At 41.2% G+C, this 24481-nt stretch overlaps 1 protein-coding gene across 1 annotated transcript in view; it reads right to left on the bottom strand.

The window, feature by feature from the left end:
- LOC136858487 (G-protein coupled receptor GRL101-like) overlaps positions 1 to 24481 on the bottom strand; it is an 826319-nt gene that overhangs the window by 152703 nt on the left and 649135 nt on the right. Inside the window, exon 12 of the mRNA XM_068225625.1 lies at positions 15170 to 15307. Within this exon, the coding sequence (XP_068081726.1) occupies positions 15170 to 15307 (138 nt within the window). The remainder of the gene's footprint in view (positions 1 to 15169; positions 15308 to 24481) is intronic.

Raw genomic sequence — 24481 nt, 5'->3', positions numbered from 1 at the left:
GCTGATTTAAACGACCGGATAATGATGATTAAGGAAAGCATTGCACTGTAAAAATTCGTAGCTCACATCTCCCGGATCTTTTCATCATTGAGTTGTTTGTCTGAAAGGCTAAGACTGTGGATTTTTAAATGTGTTTAAACCATGCGTCAAATTTATGGCATTGTTTCTCAGAAACCCTTCATCTGATTGAAGCTTATCTTTCTACTGGACGGAAAGTTCCAATGACCTCTATGTAGCAACGTCCACCAATCCTTTACAGGTGTAGCTCTGGATACGTAATTCAACTTGCCAGATTTCTGCATACATCCTGTTCCAGTACAAAATATTCTTAACTATCTCTTATTTTCCTGACTTCTTATGTATTTGCCAATGACATTGAAACCGATTGGGTTCAATATCTACACCAAATTTACCGTCACATGGATGTTTAAGAAAAGTATCATTTTGCACTGTAATCATTTCGAGCTTTGCTTTTTGGATGTGCATAAAATTCAAATGTTTCGAATTCATTTCAAACTGCCTCCTTTTGAAAACGGTGAAGAGCTATTTTTTTCCACTCATCATGGAACTTGCGTTTAGGTAACAAAAGCACTACTACTCCATAATGCAAAGCATACTTCAGCACGTCTAAAAAATTGAACAAAATACTAAATCATTGAAATTTTACGACTTCCTGACGGGGATTCGAACCCACGTCCTTCCGGGCGGACCGAGCACGCCTTTACCGCCTCGGCCAGGCAGCCTCTAGATTAAAAACCGACTTTCATTTATTCAAATAAGTGATGCATTTTTTGCTCAATTGAAAATAAGTATTGAAAGATGTAACAGAATTTTTCAATATATCCGATTGGATGTATTAGTGCGACTTTCATGTCAATTGACTCTGCGTTTCGGCAATGATTCATTTTGTTTTTGTAGTAATTTCTCTATTTTCGTATCGCCAAATATTGAAATAAACTTAATTTTATAGAGTTCTCATTCATAATATTTTTGTCACTCTTTGTCTTTCCTTGCCTATTAATTTATTTTCTTTTTTTTCGAAATATCACCAGGGCATGCCCGTTTACGACCTTGGGATGAGCAACCGGTGTCCAATATGTAGGCAGGAAGGGTAAAATGTATTCAAACATTTTTCAGTATCTAAGCGCGTTTAATTAAGATCATATGCCGATAAAATTCTCGCTATATTTCCTTTTACTAATTTGTGTCAGCAACTGTTTTCACACACTAACTGTGTCTAATCAAAATGCAGATCATGTTCAACTGATGATCAAGCGTTGGTGCACGTGAAAATAGTTTTAGTAAAGCAATTCCAAATGTAAAATTCAAGTCAAGTAGCCCTACTCCAAAGTAAAATCTCGAAATTACTTAGTCTAAAGTGCATACTGTAATATAATCCGTAGGCAGTATTCGTCTAGGAATCAAAACTTCCACTGCATTAATTGTTTCTTTGTCTCCAACTACCGGCTCGTTCCGATTTACGTGGTGTTTGAAGACTTTGCAAGCTGATTGTCAAGTTGTCCGGGGTTTTATAACAATCGTAGGTACTGGTAGCTAGGTACATGGATATATGACATATTTTAACTGGCAAAGTTATTTTTTTTTTTTGCAATCGGCTTTACGTCGCACCGATACAGATAGGTCTTATGGCGACGAAGGGATGGGAAAGGCCTAGGATTGGGAAGGAAGCGGGCATGGCCTTAATTAAGGTACAGCCCCACCATTTGCCTGATGTGAAAATGAGAAAACACGAAAAGCCATCTTCATGGCTGCCGACAGTGGTGTTCGTACCCACTATCTCCCGGATGTAAGCTCACAGCCGCGCGCGCCTAACCGCACGGCCAACTCGCCCGGTAACTGGCAAAGTTGGGGACACTTGCTCTTACCTTACACCTAACCATTGAATAAGTAAGTAAAATCTCCTTCTTCTTCTTTATCTTCTTACACACCAGGGTCGGTTTTTCCCTCGGATTCAGCGAGGGATCCCACCTCTACCACCTCAAGGGCAGTGTCCTGGAGCTTCAGACTCTGGGTCGGATACACAACTGGGGAGGCTGACCAGTACCTCGTCCAGGCGGCCTCACCTGCTATGTTGAACAGGGGCCTTGCGGGGGTATGGGAAAATTGGAAGGGATATACAAGGAGGAGGTAAGGAAGCGGCCGTGGCCTTAAGTGAGGTACCATCCCGCCATTTGCCAGGAGAAGTGGGAAACCACGGAAAACCACTTACAGGATGGCTGAGGCGGGAATAGAACCCAACCTCTACTCAGTTGACCTCCTGAGGCTGAGTGGACCCCGTTCCAGCCCTCGTACCACTTTTCAAATTTCGTGGCGGAGTCGGAAATCGAACCCGAGCCTTCGGGGTGGCGGCTAATCACACTAACCAATACACCACAGAGGCGGACCCTTAAGTAACACGAAAACCTAAAACAAATTGTTATATTTCTGTGCTACCTTACTGCACATAAATGATCTAATATACGATAGATTATATAAAATAAATTGACATTATGCGTCCCGATTTCAATATTCAAATCGTTGCTAGAAAAATCAACGGAGATTACAATAATAATCATCTAATAACTCTGCTATTATTTACGATTTAATGTCGAGTACTATAGATAGATATTTATTGAACATAACATGCGAATTTCCCCCGATACACGTCCACATGGACAGCCCACACCAAAAAAGAAGAGAAAAGAAATACCGGATTCCCTGGGCGTGCCATGGGGCACATTGGATATTCCGGAAACGTGATACTCCCAAGGTAGAATCACCACGGCAGCCATCCTCAGTCCCCCATGCCACGCCCATCGTCTCCACTTAATATTAAGACACAAAATAAAATGAACAATAAAGGATAATAAAATAAAGCAAGAAATAATATTGGTGACTACTTCCGCTGTCCGGCCGTGTCATCCCCCCTGGTGAGAAGAAGGCCCCCCTTCCGATGATGACACGACCGGCCCTATCTGTGGGGCCCTAATGAACACCCCAACAATCCTACCAGATGACAATACGTTTCTCTCACCATTCCATTGCGGCCTGTCACGTGAAACTGGAGCCGCTCTCCTCCCATATCCCGCCTCTCACATTTCTCTCTTCTTTTGCTCACTTGGAGTGGGCCCGTCCCACTCCGTCTTCTTACGGTTATGTCCTGCTCTCCCTTGTCCATCACTCCTTACCAGCTCCTAGTATGCGTGAATAGTGAGAAAAACGCATATGCCCTAATGTATACAACCAAGTACCAATAATATTATTAATAATAATAATAATAATAATAATAATAATAATAATAATAATAATAATAATAATAATAATAATAATTATTATTATTATTATTATTATTATTATTATTATTATTATTATTATAAACAAAAATCTACCTCAAAACCACTAATCTGGCCCTACCCTGGCCTTGCATTCACCACATGACTGTACACTCCACATGACCTTCACAACAGATTATGCTGCAAGAACCGCTGTCTGTACTTTACAACAGTTTCGGCTCACGCCCTTGTAATCACTACTGTTTACTCCGCATTCTTTGTTCTGTGACCTAATTTCTCTGGATTAAAGTAAACCAAATGACAACAATTGCGTACAATCCTCAATATCGCAATCGGTAAGGCATCTACATTCCAAGATACCAAAACATTTACTCACTCACTACCTCGCCACCTCAACAACCTTTGTTATCACCTGGTCTTACTTAGCCTCCAGGCTCGAATTCAAACTACTTCACTGTATTCACATCACCCACACTTCACTAGCTTCTAAATTTTCCAACAAACTCCAACGACTGAATATCCTCATACTGTTAACCACTTCTCCCTTACATCCTGACATATGGTCCTATGCCCCTTCCTTTTCCATTTTTTTCCCACAGGAATTTTTTACCGCACATAAATACCTGTTCAGTTCTCCTCCGTTTTCCCATTCCTTAATAATTCACCTTATAATACCCTGCTCATCTCCTTTACCTAAAATTTTCCGATGTTCGGCACTCAGTAATCTATTCCTAATCCTATTTGTTTCTTCACACTTACCTAATAAGTGAAAATCACCGTCCTCCGCCCCCACAAAGTATACATACTGCTTTATCTCTACCTCTTAGCCACCCCGTATTTTTATGTACCCTCAACAACCACATACCAACCCTCTCCTTATCAACCTGTCAACGTATCTAATATTCATCCTAGTTACTTCCTCAACTTTATTAAAAACACTAAGGGAACTTCTTAATCTACTTTCGGCCAATAATTTCTGCCTACCCAGATCTCTAATCCTCCTTACCAGTACCTTCATCCCTCTAGCTTCTGTCTTCGTCCACACCTCTTCCCACATGTACTCCAGGCCTATCATCTCCAAGTATCCCTTAATTTTATCTAGCCAGCATCCCTTATACCAAGTCCTCCATGCTAAATTTTCCGCCGGTATTTGGGCCTGGGTTTAATTCCACCCCCACCCTCCAATAACCAGTAGCACCGCTATCACTGCCACTACCAGTACCGCTTCACCCATTTTTACTCCTTCTTTTCTTAACACCCGTCCATTCTTGGTCTCCTTCTTCAGCTTCACCTGACATTTCCCAATCGCGGCCCGGTACTGCTCAATACCGACCATGTTCTCGGCAAGCACTGCACCACGCGACTTCACTCCACGATTGCTCAAGCCAGACTGATGTCGAGTACTATAAATTACCCACATTAAGAAAAGTTTTAGTAAACATGTTACAACTCTGAGCGAAATATATTAATAACACAGGCATACGGCTGACAAACTTGGAAATACAGCTGAGTAAAAAAGAATAAAAGAATAATAATAGATGTCGTTAAGCGAGCTTATCCCTTAGAAAAGAGCTGCGACTGGAAGTGGGGGGAGGGGGGCGAGTGGGCAGTCTACCTCAACGCACTTCGCGGAGAAAACATCATATTTTTATTCCATTTTAGATGGCTGAAAGTAGGAATTATATGCATTATTAAGGAAAACAATTTGTACAAGCCCTGCTGTCATATCAGCAAATTCTTTAGTTTATTTTCGTTAATTGTTAACAATATTATTAGCGGAAATACGCACAAAATGCCGTTCGTCGTGGCTAATCGATTTGTATAGCGCCACAGCAAATAGTGGAGACTTTGCATGTGCTGTGAGGAAGGGCGACAGGGGTATATCTTTTGCCAAGGTCATGGACACTGAGGTATGATTCACCCACTTGCCGCGCGCATTCGTCAGTCTGGCTGTCTCATTAGTGTCTGTTAGTTTCTTCATGTGTAGTGAAATACTAAATGATTTTTATTTGTACAATCACTCTGTATTTCTATTAAATTGTAATTCATGTGTAATATTGTTCCTTTGGCGAAAGTTTCATTGTACCTTTTTACAGTGTTGACATACTGAATAAACTCCCGGGCCGCTATCTCCCACAAATCCGGCTACTTTTATTTGTTTATATTTTTTCCTCCCCCCATCCCCCCCACTTCTAATTCCAATTCGCCGCTACTGCCCATGCAGATATTTTGAACACATTCGTTTATAGATTCCGTGATTTGAATATGCTGAAAGGAAATATGAAATACCAGTAAGTAATAGTTAGTAATTTATCATACCGAGCCGAGAAGATATCTCAAGCGTTAAACACACTCCATTTGTCAATGTAGACTCTGGGATTTCCTAAGAGCTAGGATAGAGTGAGGCAGTCTGTGAGGTCATATGTATCACAAAACTTAATGGAAAGGAGGACAAAAGGATTTGTGAAAGGATTACGAGTTATGTTAGCATAATCTCCTCATTCCGTCATGTCTTACCCACTCAGCTACTCTGGACTAGCAGTGCTAAACATTGATGCTTTTCTGTCCGAGCTAATAACAACACAGTATGCCATGCCATGAACAAATAATAAAATCTTCCTTCACGTCACATTTTATAAAATGCTGCAAGTAGAAATCCAGTTACGTTATTTCTCCGGAGGCTGGACATGAAATCGTATATCTTACTACATCTACATCCTAGTACCGGTATATACAGTCTTTCCTAAAGCTGGACGTTCAGGGAAAGTAACTGTAAAAAATGGTCGTAATACACCTATTCCATCTGTTGCCATTTTCAGACGGCCATAGTTTCTTGATTCAGGCCAGAGCAAAATATAGCTTTCACACAAGTCACCGTCTCTTTTATGGCTGTGATAGAATGTAAGATGCTGAGGTATGGATAGTGTTGAGTAATGACTATGGAAATAATTTTAAGGTAAATAAATATAATTGATAAAAAGTACAGAATTTTAGATAATGTCAGAATTTTTGGTAAATAAATATATTCATTTTTGATGTTTTCTTCCTTTCTTTCTTTCTTTCTTTCTTTCTTTCTTTCTTTCTTTCTTTCTTTCTTTCTATCTTAATCTGCTTACCCTCCAGGGTTGGTTTTTCCCTCGGACTCAGCGAGGGATGCCACCTCTAACACCTCAAGGACAGTGTCCTGGAGCGTGGCACATTGGGTCGGGGGATACAACCGGGGAGGAGGACCAGTACCTCGTCCAGGCTGCCTCACCCGCTATGCTGAACAGGGGCTTGGTGGAGGATGGGAAGATTGGAAGGGATAGACGAGGAAGAGGGAAGGAAGCGTCCGTGGCCTTAAGTTAGGTACCATCCTGGCATTTGCTGGAGAAGAAGTGGGAAAACACTCAAAATCACTTCCAGGATGGCTGAGGTCGGAATTGAACCCACCTCTACTCAGTTGACCTCCAGAGGCTGAATGGACCCCGTTCCATCCCTCGTACCACTTTTCAAATTTCGTGGCAGAGCCGGGAATGGAACCCGGGCCTCCGGGGGTTGCAGCTAATCACAATAACCACTACACCACAGAGGTGGACTTATGTTTTGTTAAATATATAAATTCTTATTTTTCAATTATTGTTAGCACTTTTTACGTAGTTTAGAATCGTACTAGACCTTTTAGCTTATTGAATTTTTATTTAGTGTTACTTAAACGAGGAAGAACCTGTCATGTGCAGTAGTCTTCCTCATAAGCTACCAATTATAATATAAATATCCAATGCCGTGAAAGCATAGTATATGCTTTTCTGTATTCTGCATACTCAGCTTGCTTATTTGTTTATCTTGTCTTACCGTACTCGCGATAGGAGCCGGGGGACTTCCCGTACCAATTTAGCCATATTGTGTTCGGTATGACATAGCAGCATTCTACTATAGATTAGACAAAGAAGCCCGTAACTAAGCAAAGTGAAGATAACAAGAAGCAGGTATATAAGAGTTTTAACGTGGTATACACTGTATGTGCAACATGATGAAATGATGTAATTTGAGAAAAGAGAATCCTGGTAGTCCCCTCTTTGAGTTTTGAGTCCCAGCAGCATCGTGTAACGTTCAGTCAGTCGCTTCCGTATTTCTTGTGCGTCTCCATAATTAATCCAGAAGCAACAACAAACCACTTGCCGGAGACACTTAAAAGACTGAACAAGAATGAAAGAAAAATCAATTCGTTTATAGGGTCAAAATGGAAATTCACATTCATTTGTGAAAAGAAAAAAAAAAAAAACCTCGGGACTTGGTGGTGTTTTGGAAGGTGAACTTGTAGACAATGTGAGTGTGAGTGTTACTGATATAGTCCAGGCTGACTTCGTGTGACGTAGGAAGGCCATTTTCACAATCTAGGGCTGTATTCCTTGAAGATCGGCGGAGATTTCATATGGAGAACTTGCAGTGTAATGGTTAGAAATTTTGAACAAGGTTAGGAGGCGTGATTGGTGAGTACTTGACATTCATTTACATCATAAAACACCTCCAGTTAAATAGTATTTGAGAGAATATATTTTGAAATTTTAACAGTTTTCTTTAATTCACTCATAAATAAGAATATTTTTCAATTTTAGTGCCTAAAATTAATTTCTCTGACAATGACATTCGAAGCATGGAGTGCGTGTATGTGCTAAGAAAACTGTTACTACAGTATTAAAGTCAGTGAGACAGCAATAACACTTTCTGGTCCCTTGAGGAAAGCAAAGGCAAATTAACCTCACTGCTAATATGCCTAGCATGGCTCATTTTGCATCGCCATTTGTTTTTGTGATTTCCTCACAACCTCGGTGGTGCTTTCAAACTCCGGGCTGAAGACTTCACAGAATTGGCAGAAATGTATCGATGTAAATGAAATATATGGATACAAATAAATTTAATATTCTGTCTGTACACTTCAGATGTTTGCCTCATATTTCATTTTACCTCGAAGTGGGTTTGAAACTCACGCTCGACTGTCCTGCAAATTGTTTTCTGTGGTTTCCCATTTACACTTCCAGGAAAATGCCGGATAATTCCTGTTCATACGCCACAGCCGATTCCTTCAACCCCCTTACCTAATTTCATTCACTACAATTAATTTCATCTTCATTAGCTCTTGAACTGAGGTTGGAGTCAAGAAGGGCAGCCAGCCGTAAAAGCATGGCATAAAATTTCAGTTCACTTCATTCCTTACTCCGTACCAGGAAACGGAAATAAGCGGTACATATACACGTCATTGTACCTCAGACTAGTTTTGTAACATTTGAAAGGAATTTCTGTTCAGTTTATGTCTGTATGTTTGTAATGAAATCATGAAAAAATTGCTCAACATAATTTCTCGAAATTCTGTATTTTTCAAGGCCAGCTACGTTGTGTACTGGTCTTTTTATACACTTCTGCGAAATAAAATTGCAACTCTAAGATTGGCATGAGACATCACAAACAGATTTATGTGACGAATATCTTGGTGACTTTGGCAGTTCGATATGATGGTCAGAAAATCAGTACTGCATGGCTCTGCAACACGCGGCAACAACCGCTGTTAAATGACACACTTTAGGGGGAAGATACTTTGGTTATCCGCCTGAAGTATCTCTGCACATGCTGCTTCGATGCGTACCCAAAGTTCATCCGTTGTGGCTGCAGATATCTTATGGCAGTCCAGTCATCGCCCGACCATGGAACACACGTTGTTGAAGGACGAGAGAAATGGTAAGCACGCAGGACAAGGAATTAGTGTTAGTCATCCAGGAACCGGCAGACGATGTGTGCCAAATGCAGTGGTGCATCGTGTTGTTGGTATAGAGCACCAGGCTTCGACCTGAAGATAGGCAAACACAACAGATCCCTACACCTCTGCGATATAACGGTTTCTAGTCAGTGTACCACCAATGCGGACTAGTCGCGAGAGGGACTGGAATCCGATGGCGCCGCGTAGGGTAGTGCTGGTATAACGGTGCATAATGCAGGACATGGGCAGGTGTACGCCACGTTGCTGCCAGACACGGATGTGCCATTGAGGTGCTGCAAATAGGAGCGGAATTCATCGGAGGAAATGAAGCATTCATTGAAGCACAACGTTCAGCGCATCATTGCCGCATATGCATTTCATATTATATTTCGTCATCACCTGTGAATTGGTTGTTATCTTGTTGTAACAACAAAGACGCACGCACGCGATGCTGTCAACTATGTATACAATTTTATTTACAAATTATATACACATTAATGAACCACCATCTGGAACAAAACACTTCTACGAATAAGAAGAAGAAGAAGTAGAAGAAGACTGCAACATTAGCATGTCAACCAACTACCAACACAACAAAATCACAATATGAGTTAACGACTTTCACTAGCATCTCTCGCTAACAACTCTACTGCAACTCACAAGGTTGCCTCTTTATATACATTGCCTGGCCAGGTTTCTAGAAAAGTACGACACAACATGTTTTTCCGTATTTTCTAGAGTCTCCAATAACCTATTTACAACAAATTGAATTTTCTATACAACTGTAGTGACAAGCTGCGTTGTTCTGGACAATTACTGTTTGTTGCAGAAAATTACACTGGCTTTATACATCATATTTACAGGTAATAATAAATTATATACTATTAATTACGTGTTCTTGCGTTAAATAAACTCATATTAATATACATACAGCAGACATGTCGTGACATAACCTCACATGTTTTGTTACGACCACGATTTATAACTATTTAGTTTATTTTCCGGGTTGAACCGTATTGTTGTTGTTTGTACATCATGTACAGGTTGTCAGACGGCCAGGCTTCTAGAAAAGTATGACACAACATGTTTTCCCGTATTTTCTAGAGTCTCCAATCGCCTATTTACAATAAATGGAATTTCCTATACAACTCTAGTGACAAGATGCGTTGTTCTGCACAATTACCGTGTGTAACTGTACGTGATGTACACACAACAACAACAACAACACGGTTCTACCCGGAAAATAAACTAATTTTTCACACCGTGAAAGCTTCACCTCTAAGATATTATTTATACCAAATAAAGTCCGTACATAACTACGTAAATAATAATAATAATAATAAGAAGAAGAAGAAGAAGAAAATGGAATTTGGATGAAAAAGAAACCACACGAAATTTTTCAATTCACAGAAAAAATCACAGATGCCATCAGAAAGAGACGACTAAAATTCTATGGACACCTACACAGAATGGATAACAACAGGCTGACAAAGAAAATTCTAAATCTAGCTCTAACCCTGAAAATCCGCAACAATTGGTTAGCCGAAATTCATGAAGATCTACAAGAAATGGGTATTGTGGACGAAACCATTCAAGATAGAATGAAATTTAGAAGCTTAGTAAACAAACATAAATTTGCAGAGAAACCAACAAGAAAAAATACAGGCTAGACGGAAACACGCAGAAAGGAACACAGTGAAAAAATGAAGTGATATTGGGAAGAAAAGAAGAAGAAACATTGTGCAAAATAAGTTCAAACGCGCTCCACAGCTGGGCACAACGAATCCCCAAAAAAAAGAAGAAGAAGAAGATGATGATGATGATGATAATAATCGAGCTCGATATTTTCATTATTAACCCATGGTTTAGAGAATCGTTTCCAAGTTATACTAGTCCATTACACTTGCATCAAATCGAGATGAGCTCCTGGATGGTCAAAGGAGACAAAAGTCGCTTAATGCTAACTAGGGGCTGTAAGACTTTGGGGCCAATAGGTACGCCCTTAATTAATTACTTTTCCTTTGGGATTAATTGATCTGTACGAGACAGGTATTTAACTGACGTGGTAATAGTCATCTAGTCCGTTGATTTGGACGTTCTCTTTGATTTGAATTCCGAATTATCATTAGAGTGCCATAGTATGATTCAACATTCATAGTCTCCTCTTGCTTATGAAAAGGGCGACGATCTATTCTTGTTAAACCGAAGACTGTAACCATGATTTAACGGGCTGAGGTTGTAGCCTTCAACTCCTTGGTTTGGACTAAATGAAGCGCGCAATTGATTCAAGTTAGTAGTGATAACCCCGCAATTCATTTCTAGAAATGATTCTGATGATATTTTCAACATCATGAACGTACCACACGAGATGTGCTTTGGACAGTCCCGTTTGAATTCATCAGACAGTTGTCAGGATACTAGCCATGAGCACACTTATCGAAAATCCAAACAATCTAGCATATGATGTAGTCTAAAATATAAGAGTAGGCCTACTGCATTACATTTCCTATTGTGTCGACTGTTGCCTAATTATTTTATTTCACATAATTTTTACACTTTCCAGCACTGTTGTTTTCTATGCAATATTAAGAAGATATTGGAGCCTTTCCCTCAACATTAACCAGTCCATGAGAGAATTGTTTTCCCTACGTTGTTCTCTGCTTTTCGCGAGGAATTTTTCTCCCCTTAAACATAAATACCCGATAATATCCTTTGGGAGAAGTTATTTTGCCTATTAATAGAGCACACCGTTCTCCTGATGTACACTATTCAAACATGGTCACCATTGTCGAACGAAGTTGCACATGCGTTCTACCATTATTTAGCTACCGATAACGCAATGTCATCATCTCGGTTTTGTGACCAAAGAGGATACCTATAGAACAGGGATGAAACTCAATAACAAATTTCCGTGCCAGCCAAGATGGCGGATTAGCAGTTAGCTGAATCCGAGTTCAGATAGCGCACAGCACTTCTGACGCTGTGACGCACATCCGATCTCGTTCCCATCCGCTCCCTCTCCCCCGTATACTAACATTCCCCTCCCCCGCGATTATCGTAACTTACCTATTTTCATTCCCAATACATTACAGCTAGAACAGTTTTATTTTCAAGTCGTTATTTCGTTTTGTATAATGATCTGATACGCGGTATTAGTATGGCATGCCTATTTTGTGGAGAGTAGGCCTATAACCTCACTCCACGAAGAAGCCTCACAATTAAACCATTAAAAAGAAACACATCGTATATGGAATACAATATTAAATTAAGAGGGGTGGTACACCATTCGCTAGAATGAATTTAATGAAATTCAATATTTTTTATTTCTGCAGCCTTATCATTTTAAAAAATGAACATTTGCAAGTTTGATGTTTACTACTAATATATCGTTAAGACATTCTTAAAATGTAAAAATATTATCCATTGGTCACAAATACACTGTAAAACATTCTGGTGTAATTTGTGCAGTCAGGCAGCGTTTACACAATAATTACCCCAATTATTTAATTATTTATATATTTCTTGTTTTGTGTAGCTTGTAAGATCCAAGTCTACGACATACACTAGAATCTAAGACATAGCACTAGAAACAATATTTATTTTTGATATTTGAATAAAATGAGGAAATATTTGACCTTATCTAAAAAAAAATTAAAATAATGGCGCATGTTAATCCAAAGATCGTAGTGTATGTTGTTTACATGATTAATGTTCACAGTCATGCAAAATTGTATTGGATTATCTTAAAAATTGAGAAAATTATGATGAAAACGCTGTGTAAACAATGAAGATTGAGAAAATGAGTGATAAACATACCAAAGAGTTGGATGTGCACTTAAACTCTCTTGCTGCATACACCGGGCCCTCTTTCTGGTTCATTCTGGACTCCTATTCCAACCTCAGTCTCTTTTTGCATTTCTTTGCTTCTTTTGTAGTCTCTAAAACCCTTTTATTTGCAGAAAGTATGCGTTTCTCATCTTCATCTTGAAGAAACTCGGAGCAATATGTTTCAACCACAAGCCCTGACTGCAGCAACACTTTAATTCTAGCCCTCATTCAATCATTAAAATTCATGGTAGCATCATTAACACTAATATGAACAGTTTTTCCTCCAGCAAACATTGTTTTGGGGTATATCTTCCAGATTTTAGAGTTGAATGACTCATTATTATTTTGTGTGTTACCACCAACATATCTTATTAACGGTTCTGTTTTCACAAGATTCTTGAAAACTGATTTAATTGTCTCCGTAATGGCAGGGGCAAGATTATTTTTATGCTTATATGCAGTGCCTTGTACCACAGCCTGCTGGTAAAGACGCCAAGAGTCAAGACCTTTTAGACAAAAGTAATGCTGTGCCTGATCATCTGTGGAAGCCTTGTGGTACCAAATGGCCCAGATGGCTGTTCTCGTATTATCTATAGGTAAATTATTAGCTCTAATGGCATTCCCATAATGGACAGTGAGGGTATTTATCACAGCATCAGTGAGCCGGTTCTTACCATCGAGGGGCTTCTCATCGCTGAGCTTTTTTCCTCTCATATTCTTCTTCACTTTCCTCAAATGAGACCCCACCTTTTCTCGACATGGCCAACACATTCCTTTTTCACTATATGAATATCTGGCCCATATGGCTGGTCATCAGAAACAGCCTTGTAGCTCTTGGTATCTCCATCCCCAAAATAATTGACATACCGTAAATTGTGATTGGCTACACTTTTTTTTTTTTTGCTAGTTGCGTTACGTCGCACCGACACAGATAGGTCTTATGGCGACGATGGGATAGGAGAGGCCTAGGAGTTGGAAGGAAGCGGCCGTGGTCTTAATTAAGGTACAGCCCCAACATTTGGCTGGTGTGAAAATGGGAAACCACGGAAAACCATCTTCATGGCTGCCGACATTGGGATTCAAACCCATCATCTCCCGGATGCAAGCCATAGCCGCGTGCCCCTGACCGCACGGCCAACTCGCCCGGTGGCTACACTTCGATTGAAAATCCTTTTCATTCCCTCCACCTCCATACTTCCTGAACTTCCTATGTGGTTGATGTCACAAACCTCTTCATGTGTCTCCCACTACCCTTGATAAGCTAGGGTGCCCGTCTTGCCTTTCCACTTATCACATCCTTTGCAAGACGATGACAGAACCTGAATATTATCACTTTTCCAGTTTTTGCTCCTATAACAGCGCACACACCATGTAATGAACTGTGACCCCTCGTTAACAATGTGCCATCACAGTTTACAGACATATCCCTAATGCCTGTAAGACTTGCTTCCTCTTCAGCTGCCTTACTTAGAGATATTTTAGCTACTTGGTTAGTGATAGCAAGAATTCTCTGGTACACCAGTGTGTAAGTAGACTTCTTTACATGTGGTGGTAAATTCATTAGCCCACAAAACATACCCAATCCTGCAGAATAAGATCTAGAATTACAGCCGCATTCTTTCAGTAAGGTTACGAGGTACATGAAGAGGTGGCATGTGTTGCTGACGGTGGAAGCAACCGGAGAATCGCAGTTGACCCAGAAAAGGACTTTGCATGTATTCTGGACCCAACCATGCATACGAAGACTAACTCCAGAAAATTCTCCACGGTTAAATATGCATTCAGTATTTAAGTTGTATGGTATTGTTAGATTTAAGCAGCCTATAATTGTAGGAAGAAAATATAATAATAATAATAATAATAATAATAATAATAATAATAATAATAATAATAATAATAATAATAATAAAGTGAAATGGCTTATGGCTTTTAGTGCCAGGAGTGTCCAAGGACATGTTCGGCTCGCCAGGTGCAGGTCCACTGATTTGACGGCCGTAGACGACCTGAATTTCGTGATGGGGATGAAATGATGATGAAGACGACACATACACCCAACTCCCGTGCTAGATAAAGTTTAATGCGAAAGCAAAAAGCCGACAGTGGGGTTCGAACCCACTATCTCCCGTATGCAAGCTCACAGCTGCGCGCCCCTAACCACACGGCCATCTCGCCATCCGAGACTAAATAAATCATTTCAACCCTCGCAGTTACTAAAGGTCACCTAATTATTCAACGCATACACTGATATTTGAATTATGAATCATCATGAGATAAAAATAATACAAATGAAATAATATAGTGATGGAGTACTCACTGCAGTTAGCCAAGTGCGATCTATCGGGGCAACCTTCCCGGGGATTTCCCGAGTTGTAGCAGCGAAGACGTGCAGAGACGCAATGTCCATCACCGCAAGTGAACTCACTCGGAGAGCAGGTCACATCCGGTGACCAACCTGTAAATAAAAAGAAAAATAATAACAGAAATATTCAAAGTGGATTGTCTCCAGCATTTAGATCTCATTTAAAATTGACTATCCCGGCTGATGTTTTGCTAGAATGAATCTATTTCCCAGTCATAATAACTTTCATGTCAGAGTCAGCTTACCATGTGAACCACACAGCATGAGGATGAAAGCGGTGAATGTTATAACAACAGGTTCTGCTGCTTCCGTACATTCATGTACATGTCTCCTATTTAATTTTAATAGCAAGTAAACGTATATTTGCACTAGCATGCACAGCATTTCTCTGAGATATCAAAATAAATACGGTATGGTAATATTTTACTTGGAAATTAGTAAGTTCTAATATCATTCAAGACGCATCCATGGAGAGCTCGAATATCGTCAACATTGTTTGCTCAAGGTCACATTTCCGTAATTGTTTTTGTAATTTCCTGAAATATTAAATAAGAAAATAGGTGAATAAAATTGGATATATTCTTCCGATTCAAAAAAGCCGTTCAAAACAACGTCATTTTATAAACACTGTGTGGACACAAGTCATGAGAAGACAATGAAATGTTAATATCGAGTTGCTCCTCCGCGAGCCCTCTAAACGGCAGCAGTACGCTGAGGCATCGACTCTACAAGGTGTTGGAATCGTTCTGGAGGCATCTGGACCCACACATCTTGCACTGCTACTCACAAATTGGTCTTGTGTATTTGGTGCGGGGTTCATGGAGCGTGCACCAGCCTCGTCAGCGTCACATAAATGCTCGACTGGATTAAGATCGGGGGATTTGGTGGGGCAATCCATGATCGTAACTTCACTGGAGTACTTCTCCAAACACCTGCTTGCCACCACAGAGCGGTGACATGGCACATTGTCCGGTTGAAACATGGCATCTCCATCAGAAACAGATGAAAATGGTCTGAAAGGATGTCCACATAAGGTTCACCTGGCAGCGCTCCCTGCAGCCGGACAATGGGACCTAACTGCGACCACGGGAACGCCACCCAGACCATAACCAAGCCACCTGGACACAACCTTGTAGACTCGAAGGATCCATAGCTTCATGGGACATACGCCACACTCTCACGCGCCCATCAGATCGATACAACTGGAGCCGGGATTCATCGGACCATACCACACGCCGCCACCGTTCCATGGTCCATTGCTCATGTTCGAGGGCCCATACACGTCGTTGAGATCTGTGATGAGATGTCTGTAAAGGGACACGAGTTGGTCGTCGGCTGGTGGAGCCTATGCGGTGCAGTTGTTTCCTTACACTCCTGGTAGAAATGGGTTCCTGACTCCCAACATTCAACTGGGCGGTGCTCTGACTCATAGTAGCCCGTCGAGCGCCCAGTATAGTTCTGCGGAGGCGACGTGGTGTCCGTTCGTTAAACACCTGCGCTTTTCCCGTGCGACAGTTTACGCGGATGGTAACATTCTCTCTGTGATACTGAAGATCCACCCCCTGCGCTGTTGACCTCGGAAACCCGAATTCGCGTGTAATCTCCCAATTCTATGATCCATGCGCAATGCGGCGTTCAAAGTCGGTTAACTCGCAACGGGTTGCCATCATTACGGCACTGGTGCCTGTGACAGTTTTCTCAGCTACGCCACAGCTAGCCGTAATTTTTACGGTCCTACACGGCACATTTTCTAATGGGACACCCCTTCCCGTGACGTTTGGCTACTCAGTGTATATTACATGAAAATGAAAACCTACAACCTATTTTCCAGTCATTGACCGGGTCAGGAATGTAATGAATGAAGCAGATATAGGCTGTTAGTACGATGGGGTCGCCACTCCCAAAGTAATTTATTAATGAATGACAGATGCTATGAAATGAGAATGGAGAGTGTTGCTGGAATGAAAGATGATGGGGAAAACCGGAGTACCCGGAGAAAAACCTGTCCCGCCCCCGCTTTGTCCAGCACAAATCTCTCATGGAGTGACCGGGATTTGAACCACGGTATCCAGCGGTGAGAAGCCGACGCGCTGCCGTCTGAGCCACGGAGGCTCTGTATATTACATGTGTGGTAAAATTTGTGAAGTGTAATAAATACAAATCCGTCATGGGCTTGCATTTTTTAAAACCACGATTCCAGCCAAATGGCCACACATTTTTTAATATCAATGTTCAACAACCAGTAACTTTGTGAAAACTGAAGTTCGTTCATCATCATCATCATCATCATCTGTTTACCCTCCAGGTTCGGTTTTTCCCTCGGACTTAGCGAGGGATCCCACCTCTACCACCTCAAGGGCAGTGTCCTGGAGCTTCAGACTATTGGTCGGGGGATACAACTGGGGAGTATGACCAGTACCTCGCCCAGGCGGCCTCACCTGCTATGCTGAACAGGGGCCTTGTGGAGGGATGGGAAGATTGGAAGGGATAGGCAAGGAAGGGGGAAGGAAGCGGCCGTGGCCTTAAGTTAGGTACCATCCCGGCATTCGCCTGGAGGAGAAGTGGGAAACCACGGAAAACCACTTCCAGGATGGCTGAGGTGGGAATCGAACCCACCTCTACTCAGTTGACCTCCCGAGGCTGAGTGGACCCCGTTCCAGCCCTCGTACCACTTTTCAAATTTCGTGGCAGAGCCGGGAATCGAACCCGGGCCTCCGGGGGTGGCAGCTAATCACGCTAACCACTACACCACAGAGGCGGACGAAGTTCGTTCAGTGAAATATTAATGCAATGTTCAGACATAGTGAAATTAACAAATTCTCATGACAACTTCAAGTCATTGTTTTAAACAGCTTGCTTGTAATTCATTTTTGTTTCTAGAACATTTAAAACGGATGCCATATGTTATAAAAGAAATATTTTCCAAACTTGCGACTTGTATAAGAAAATAACTGAATATGTCAAAATGAATCTTAAGTGTGTGTTCAATTAACAGGTAGTAGTATTCGTGTTTATGTTCCACAAATGAGAAATTTACGTAAACCCTGCATTATTATGGCATTATTAGATGAAAGATTAAGATTAGAAGTTGACGTGAGATACATTAAACAAGGTGGAGCCTCCATGAATCATTCGTCAGCACGCCGACCTCTCACCTCTGGGTTTCGTGGTTCAAATCTCGGTCACACCATGTGGGATTCGTGCCGGAAAAAGCGGAGGCGGGGCAGGTTTTTCTCCGGGTACTACGGTTTTTCCCATCATCTTTAATTCCAGCAACACTCTCCAATATAATTTCATTTCATCTGTCAGTCATTAATCATTGGCCCAGAAGAGTGCGACAGGCTTCGGCAGCCGGCACGATTCCTATCCTCGCCGCTAGATGGGCTTCATTCATTCCATTCCTGATCCGGTAGAACGACTGGAAGCAGGCTGTGGATTTTCATTTTCATATGAATCAAGACATCATAACGTTATATAGTGTCTATGCATTCAAGAAGTTGTGAAATGTTTGATTAATATTACAGTATTAGTTTCCGTGCAAAAGTATGGAAGGTCTAGTGAAAAGGGGGAGCCCCATGTACATACAGAGTGTTCTCTCGACTTACCACCAAAATTCGACATTATTTAAAATACTTACGTGGTTAACAAAATTGCAACATAAAAATGTCTACATCATTTCTCACTGTCCATTAATTCTCTCATCACCCCCTTCATTCACTCCTTTCTGCGCCTACATCTTTTCAGTCTATCATTCACACACTGGCTCGCGTACTTCCTTTCAATCTGCCGGTCTGCCATTCACTCATCCCCGCCCCCACACGCACATGCATACAGCAGTTCCTTTATATGATATGCCTAACATATATTTTGGAAAATCAACGTACTTGACATCCGCTGACAGCGAGTTCCGTAGCTTTATGGAGTGCCAGAGGTAAGGCTAAAGAGGGAAACACCGGGTAAGCCAGTCGCGCTGTTACGCATCCCGCCGAACGTCACTGGTGTCGTTATGGTCTATTCTCCTTTGACTAATGCCAAGCAACAATCGCCTTTAATCATTCACTGCACCATTACCGTTGCAAAAACATGTACCGTTTGCTACAGGCACTTACACAATGTACCAAACTGTCATACGGTTATGTATAAAGTACGTGCCAATTGTGAGCTTTCAATAAGGGTATACAATGAACGCTAAGAGCCATGGCATACTGATAGGAAACGTGTGTGCATTTGTGAAATGGAAGTAGTAGTCCATCTTGTAAACTTTTTGGAAACCTACTCGTTGAAGTAGCCGTGGTGTCATAGGTTAAGTGCGGTGCTATTAATACAGCTGAGTTTGGTAGGTGGGTTAGAATCCCACTTGCGCCTGTAAATTGTATTAGCAATTTGTACTTTGAGAATCATTCACAGAGCCAATATATCCGAATGCCCTCACGTCGTGGGTTATTTAATTTATTTACTTCTTTCTTTCTTTCTTTCTTTCTTTCTTTCTTTCTTTCTTTATTTATTTATTTATTTTGGAACTATATTAGGCCATTAGGGCTGCTTGTCTGTATGTTATATAAGCAGGGCTGGACGAGGATAGAATGGTTGGGGGTTTGAATCTGCTTGACTGAGCAACAGCCTGTTAGCACAGTAAGTGTTCGAATAGATGGCCTTCTGCAGTAATGCACGTTTCAGCACGCCGTCGAACTGTCATTCGGTCACGGTGTAGCATTGCAGGTGTTATGGATTCACAGGTTTCCGTATTAAGGTTTCGAAGGCTTTCAGAATTTCCCGACTGCTGAGTGAACACTACATCCTTCAAATAGCCCCATAGGAAGAAGTCCACTGGCATCAGATCGGACGACCTAGTAGGCAAAGTGACAAGTCCTCCCCTTCCTATCCATCGACTGGGATGTGTAACATTCAGGTAGTTGCGAACATCTGCTGACATGTGAGGGGGGCTCCATCGTGTTGATACCACATGGTTACACGCTCACCCAGGGGCACATCCTCTAGCAGCAATGGTAGTTGGTCTTGAAGAAACTGTAGGTACCGGGCTCCTATCGAATGATCCTCAAAGAAATATTGTCGAATTAGGTGATCACCCAGTGTACCACACCAGACATTTACTCTCCATCGCGCCTGAAATGCTGCCTGCCTTACCCAGTGAGGATTTTCAACATTCCAGTAGTGCATATTATGACGATTTACAAAGCCATTATTATGAAAGCGTGACTCGTTCGAAAATACAAAGTGAGATACAAACGCTGGATCATTTGCCACTTGCGTCATTATCCACGCACAGAAATCAACATGAGTTTCGAAATCTCGTGCGTGGAGTTCTTGGTGTAGTTGCAGGTGATACGGACGAAACAAATTGGAATGCAATATCCTTATAACAGACGACTGGCTGATGTTCACCTGTTGTGCTACTGCTCGGGTACTCGTGTGAGGATTCTCCCGGAAAGTGTCCAATACCATTTCAGCTGTTTCACCGGACGTAACTGCTGCCTCTCTCACAGGACCGGTTCGAGAAAGTGACGAAGTTACACGCAAACGTTGCTCCACCCTCCTACAGTTATTTGTTGTTTTCTGTGTGGAAATCTTTCCTGGTACAGGCGCTGTGCTTCCTGTGCGTTCTGTCTTACTTCACCGTAGATGAGAAGCATGACAACATACTCCTTTTCTTCTTCTTAATTTGTTTAGCTCCAGGGTCGGCTTTTCCCTCGAACTCAGCGAGGGATCCCACCTCTACCGCCTCAATGGTAGTGTCTTGGAGCACGAGACATTGGGTCGGGGGATACAACTTGGGAAGAGAACCAGTACATCACCCAGGCGGCCTCACCTGCTATGCTGAACAGGGGCCTTATGGAGGGATGGGAAGATTGGAAGGGACAGGCAAGGAAGAGGGAAATAGGCGGCCGTGGCCTTAAGTTAGGTACCATCCCCGCCTTTGCCTGGAGGAGAAGTGCGAAACCACGGAAAAGCACTTCGAGGATGGCTGAGGTGGGAATCGAACTCACTTCTACTCAGTTGACCTCCTGAGGTTGAGTGGGCCCCGTTCCAGCCCACATACAACTTTTTAAAATTTTGTAACAGAGCCGGGAATCGAACCGGGCTTCCGGGTGTGGCAGCTAATCACGCTAACCACTACACCACAGAGGCAGAAGTCAACATACTCATCTATTGAATACAAAGCGAAGAAATGACCAGGACTGCTAGGCTACACCAAGTGTCAGCCCACTACACATTCAACATGTATGCTATTGATAGAATGTGGCAAGAATGGCCCCTTATTTGATCCTCAAAGTGTAAAATGAGAATAAAAGGTATACTTATCTCTTTTGGGATTTGAACCCACCTACCAACGCAACATGCTTCAAAACGTCAGCGGTTAGTCCACTACACCACGGTGACTGTTGCCTTCAGATTTTCAGAAAGCTTACTTATTGTAGAACTACGTCCCGCTTCACAAACTCACACGCTTTTTTCTTCAGTATTCCATCGCTTTTAGCAATAATTTCATAACCAATCGAAAGCTTATAAATAATAATGGCGTGTGGCCTCCGAAGAGGCCGGGTGTAGGTCTTTCGAGTTGACGCCGTATAGGCGACCTACTTTTCTACGAGAATGGGGCCCTACCTGTGATGAATTCTAATGCTAAAGACGGCACACACAGCCCCCGAGCCATTGGAATTAACCAACGAAGGTTAAAATCCCCGGATTGGCCGGGAATCGAACCCGGGACCCTCTGGACCAAAGGCCAGCACGCTAACCATTAAACCATGGAGCCGAACATCGAAAGCTTATGATTGGCACGTACATTTCACATAACCGTATGGCAGTTTGATGTATTGTGTAAATGCCTGTCGCATACATGTTTTTACAAAAGTCGTGCAGTGATGACGCAGTAAGTGCTTGAAAGGCGACTGTAGCTTGGTAAATGGCAAATGAAAATCGACCATCACCCCACTGACGCACGTTGGGATGCCTAAATGCAGAAACGCCAGGCGCGGCTGACTCACCCGGTATAGTAAATCCTTCTCCTCTTTCTCTTCCTTTTTTTTTTTTTTTTTAGTTTTCTAGATAAGTTACACCTTATAACGTATATTATATTATTAATTATTATATTATTATTATGTAAAAAATGATCTCGAGTGTGTTTTCAATTAACGGATCGTAACATTTTATTAACTGACCACCTATTCATCCGAGCTGAGCGGAACTAGTTGGATTAGCCATTTGGGTAAGACTTTTACTTACACTCAGCGATATTAGAATAGATAATACTTATATGGATAGCATGCTAGTTGTAAGCAAATGAATATACATATCAGGATGTCTTGATACTAACAGATCATATCGTGTATTGAATTTGCAGCGTTAAAATTCTCTTGTGGAGCATATACACGCACTGCGGACGGAAGATGCATGCAGCCTGAATTGATCACACTAATAAATGGAATAAACTACAGCAACTTCAACCTATTGTCGTGGCCTTCGGTTCACAGGTTTATGGGTTTAACTGCTGTTTGAGTCGGGAATTTTAGCGGCATCTGATTAATTTATCTGGCTCGCTGCTTGAATATTTGTGTTTGTTCTCATACACACACTTTCGTTTTTACACAACACACCACTTAATTGCCAAGTAGAAGATCCCTTATTCCTTCCACCCCACCGTAAAACTAGGACAAATTTTCATGTGTGACAGTGGTCATACCTGTGACCCTATGAAAGTGTGAGAAAAGTGGCAAAGAAGAAAGATCAGAATATAATGCAATACGAGTGAAAATTGCGGATCACCACATGACAAGCAAAATTGATGGAAAGTTTCAAACAGAAGAGAACAAAATAGAACAATTATTACTAATAATGCATATGTACAGAGCAGTAGATAACATAATTAGACAGAAGACCTATTAAGACTGGAACTGAACTACTTCAAAAGGGAGCATTCTCTATGGAATTAGAGAGTACAAGTCTATGCAAATCTGAGAATAATTAAACACACAAAAAAACAAGTCAGGATCAAATATAACAGAATCGTTCTTAAAGGTACCAAATCACGAACAATAAAACATACAAGGTAGTGACATGTAACAACATGTATCAGCAAGGAAAGATATTCACAAATATTCTGATCATTACACAGCAGAATATTGTAAAGATAGTAGAAGAGTACCTTAAATGCCAATAGAATAGAAAATTGCATAATTTAACTAAATGGAATAAATTGCATCAAACCCAAGAACAGAAAATAACTTTAAAATGTTGTGGGTGGTGTGAAAAGAACAGAATTTATTTTTACTCAATCATGTTAATGACAAACAGCATCGTTCACTTAAACTGTCAAAATCTATGCAATAATAAAGTTTGTAAGAGAGAAATTCCGCAGGGATATTATATTTTAGAAACATTTTTATTTTAATGAAAAGTATACCGTACGAAAGAGAACAAGTCGCCAATTACAGTATCATTTAAAAATTTCAAATACATATACTAAATCATCATCATCATCATCCTAAACCATCTCCAGTTTCCCGGGTGTAGTATATGAGCCTCCTCCATCTCATCCTGTCCTTGTACCATTCTTCCTTCACCAAATTGTCCCAATCATGACCTCTCAGCAGTACATCGCTCTTAACTAAATCTATCCATTTCCTTCGTGGCCTTCCCACGGGTCGTCTTCCTTCTACTTTTCTGTCAAATCCCTTTCTTGCAGTTCTGTTGACTGGCATCCTCTTCATGTGACCAAACCACTTCAGTCTTGATATCTGAATCTTATTGAGGAGAGAATCATCTATTCCTACTTCTTCTCTAATTTTATCATTCCTAATCTTGTCTTTCCTGGTTTTCTGGATCATAGTGCGTAGGAATTTCATTTCAGTTGCCTGAAGTTTGGAATTATTGGTCAGTGTTGTGGTTTCGAGACTGTGTGTAAGAATTGGTGTATAATAGGACTTGTACAATGTCATTTTTGTTTTCATGGGTATTTGCTCATTCCGCAGCAGGTGTCTTACCTGGTGTTAGAATTGTGTTGCCTTGTTGATTCAATTGATTCATCTCATGTTTTGCTAGGTTGTCATTTGATAGAACACTACCCAAGTATCTGAAAACTGGAACGCTGTCTAGTTGTGCTTCATTTAACATAACTATTGGTACTGCTCCTTCCCCCATACACTTTCATCACCACCTTAGTACACATACTAAATAATTCTACTAATGATGACGATCATGATAAAGAGATTGGATTAATAATGATGAGAAATGAAAATTTAAATATTT

This window comes from Anabrus simplex, chromosome 1 (assembly GCF_040414725.1).
Source record: "Anabrus simplex isolate iqAnaSimp1 chromosome 1, ASM4041472v1, whole genome shotgun sequence".
Taxonomy (NCBI): domain Eukaryota; kingdom Metazoa; phylum Arthropoda; class Insecta; order Orthoptera; family Tettigoniidae; genus Anabrus; species Anabrus simplex.
Note: the sequence above shows the minus strand (reverse complement) of the source record. Positions and strands in the feature narration are given on the sequence as shown.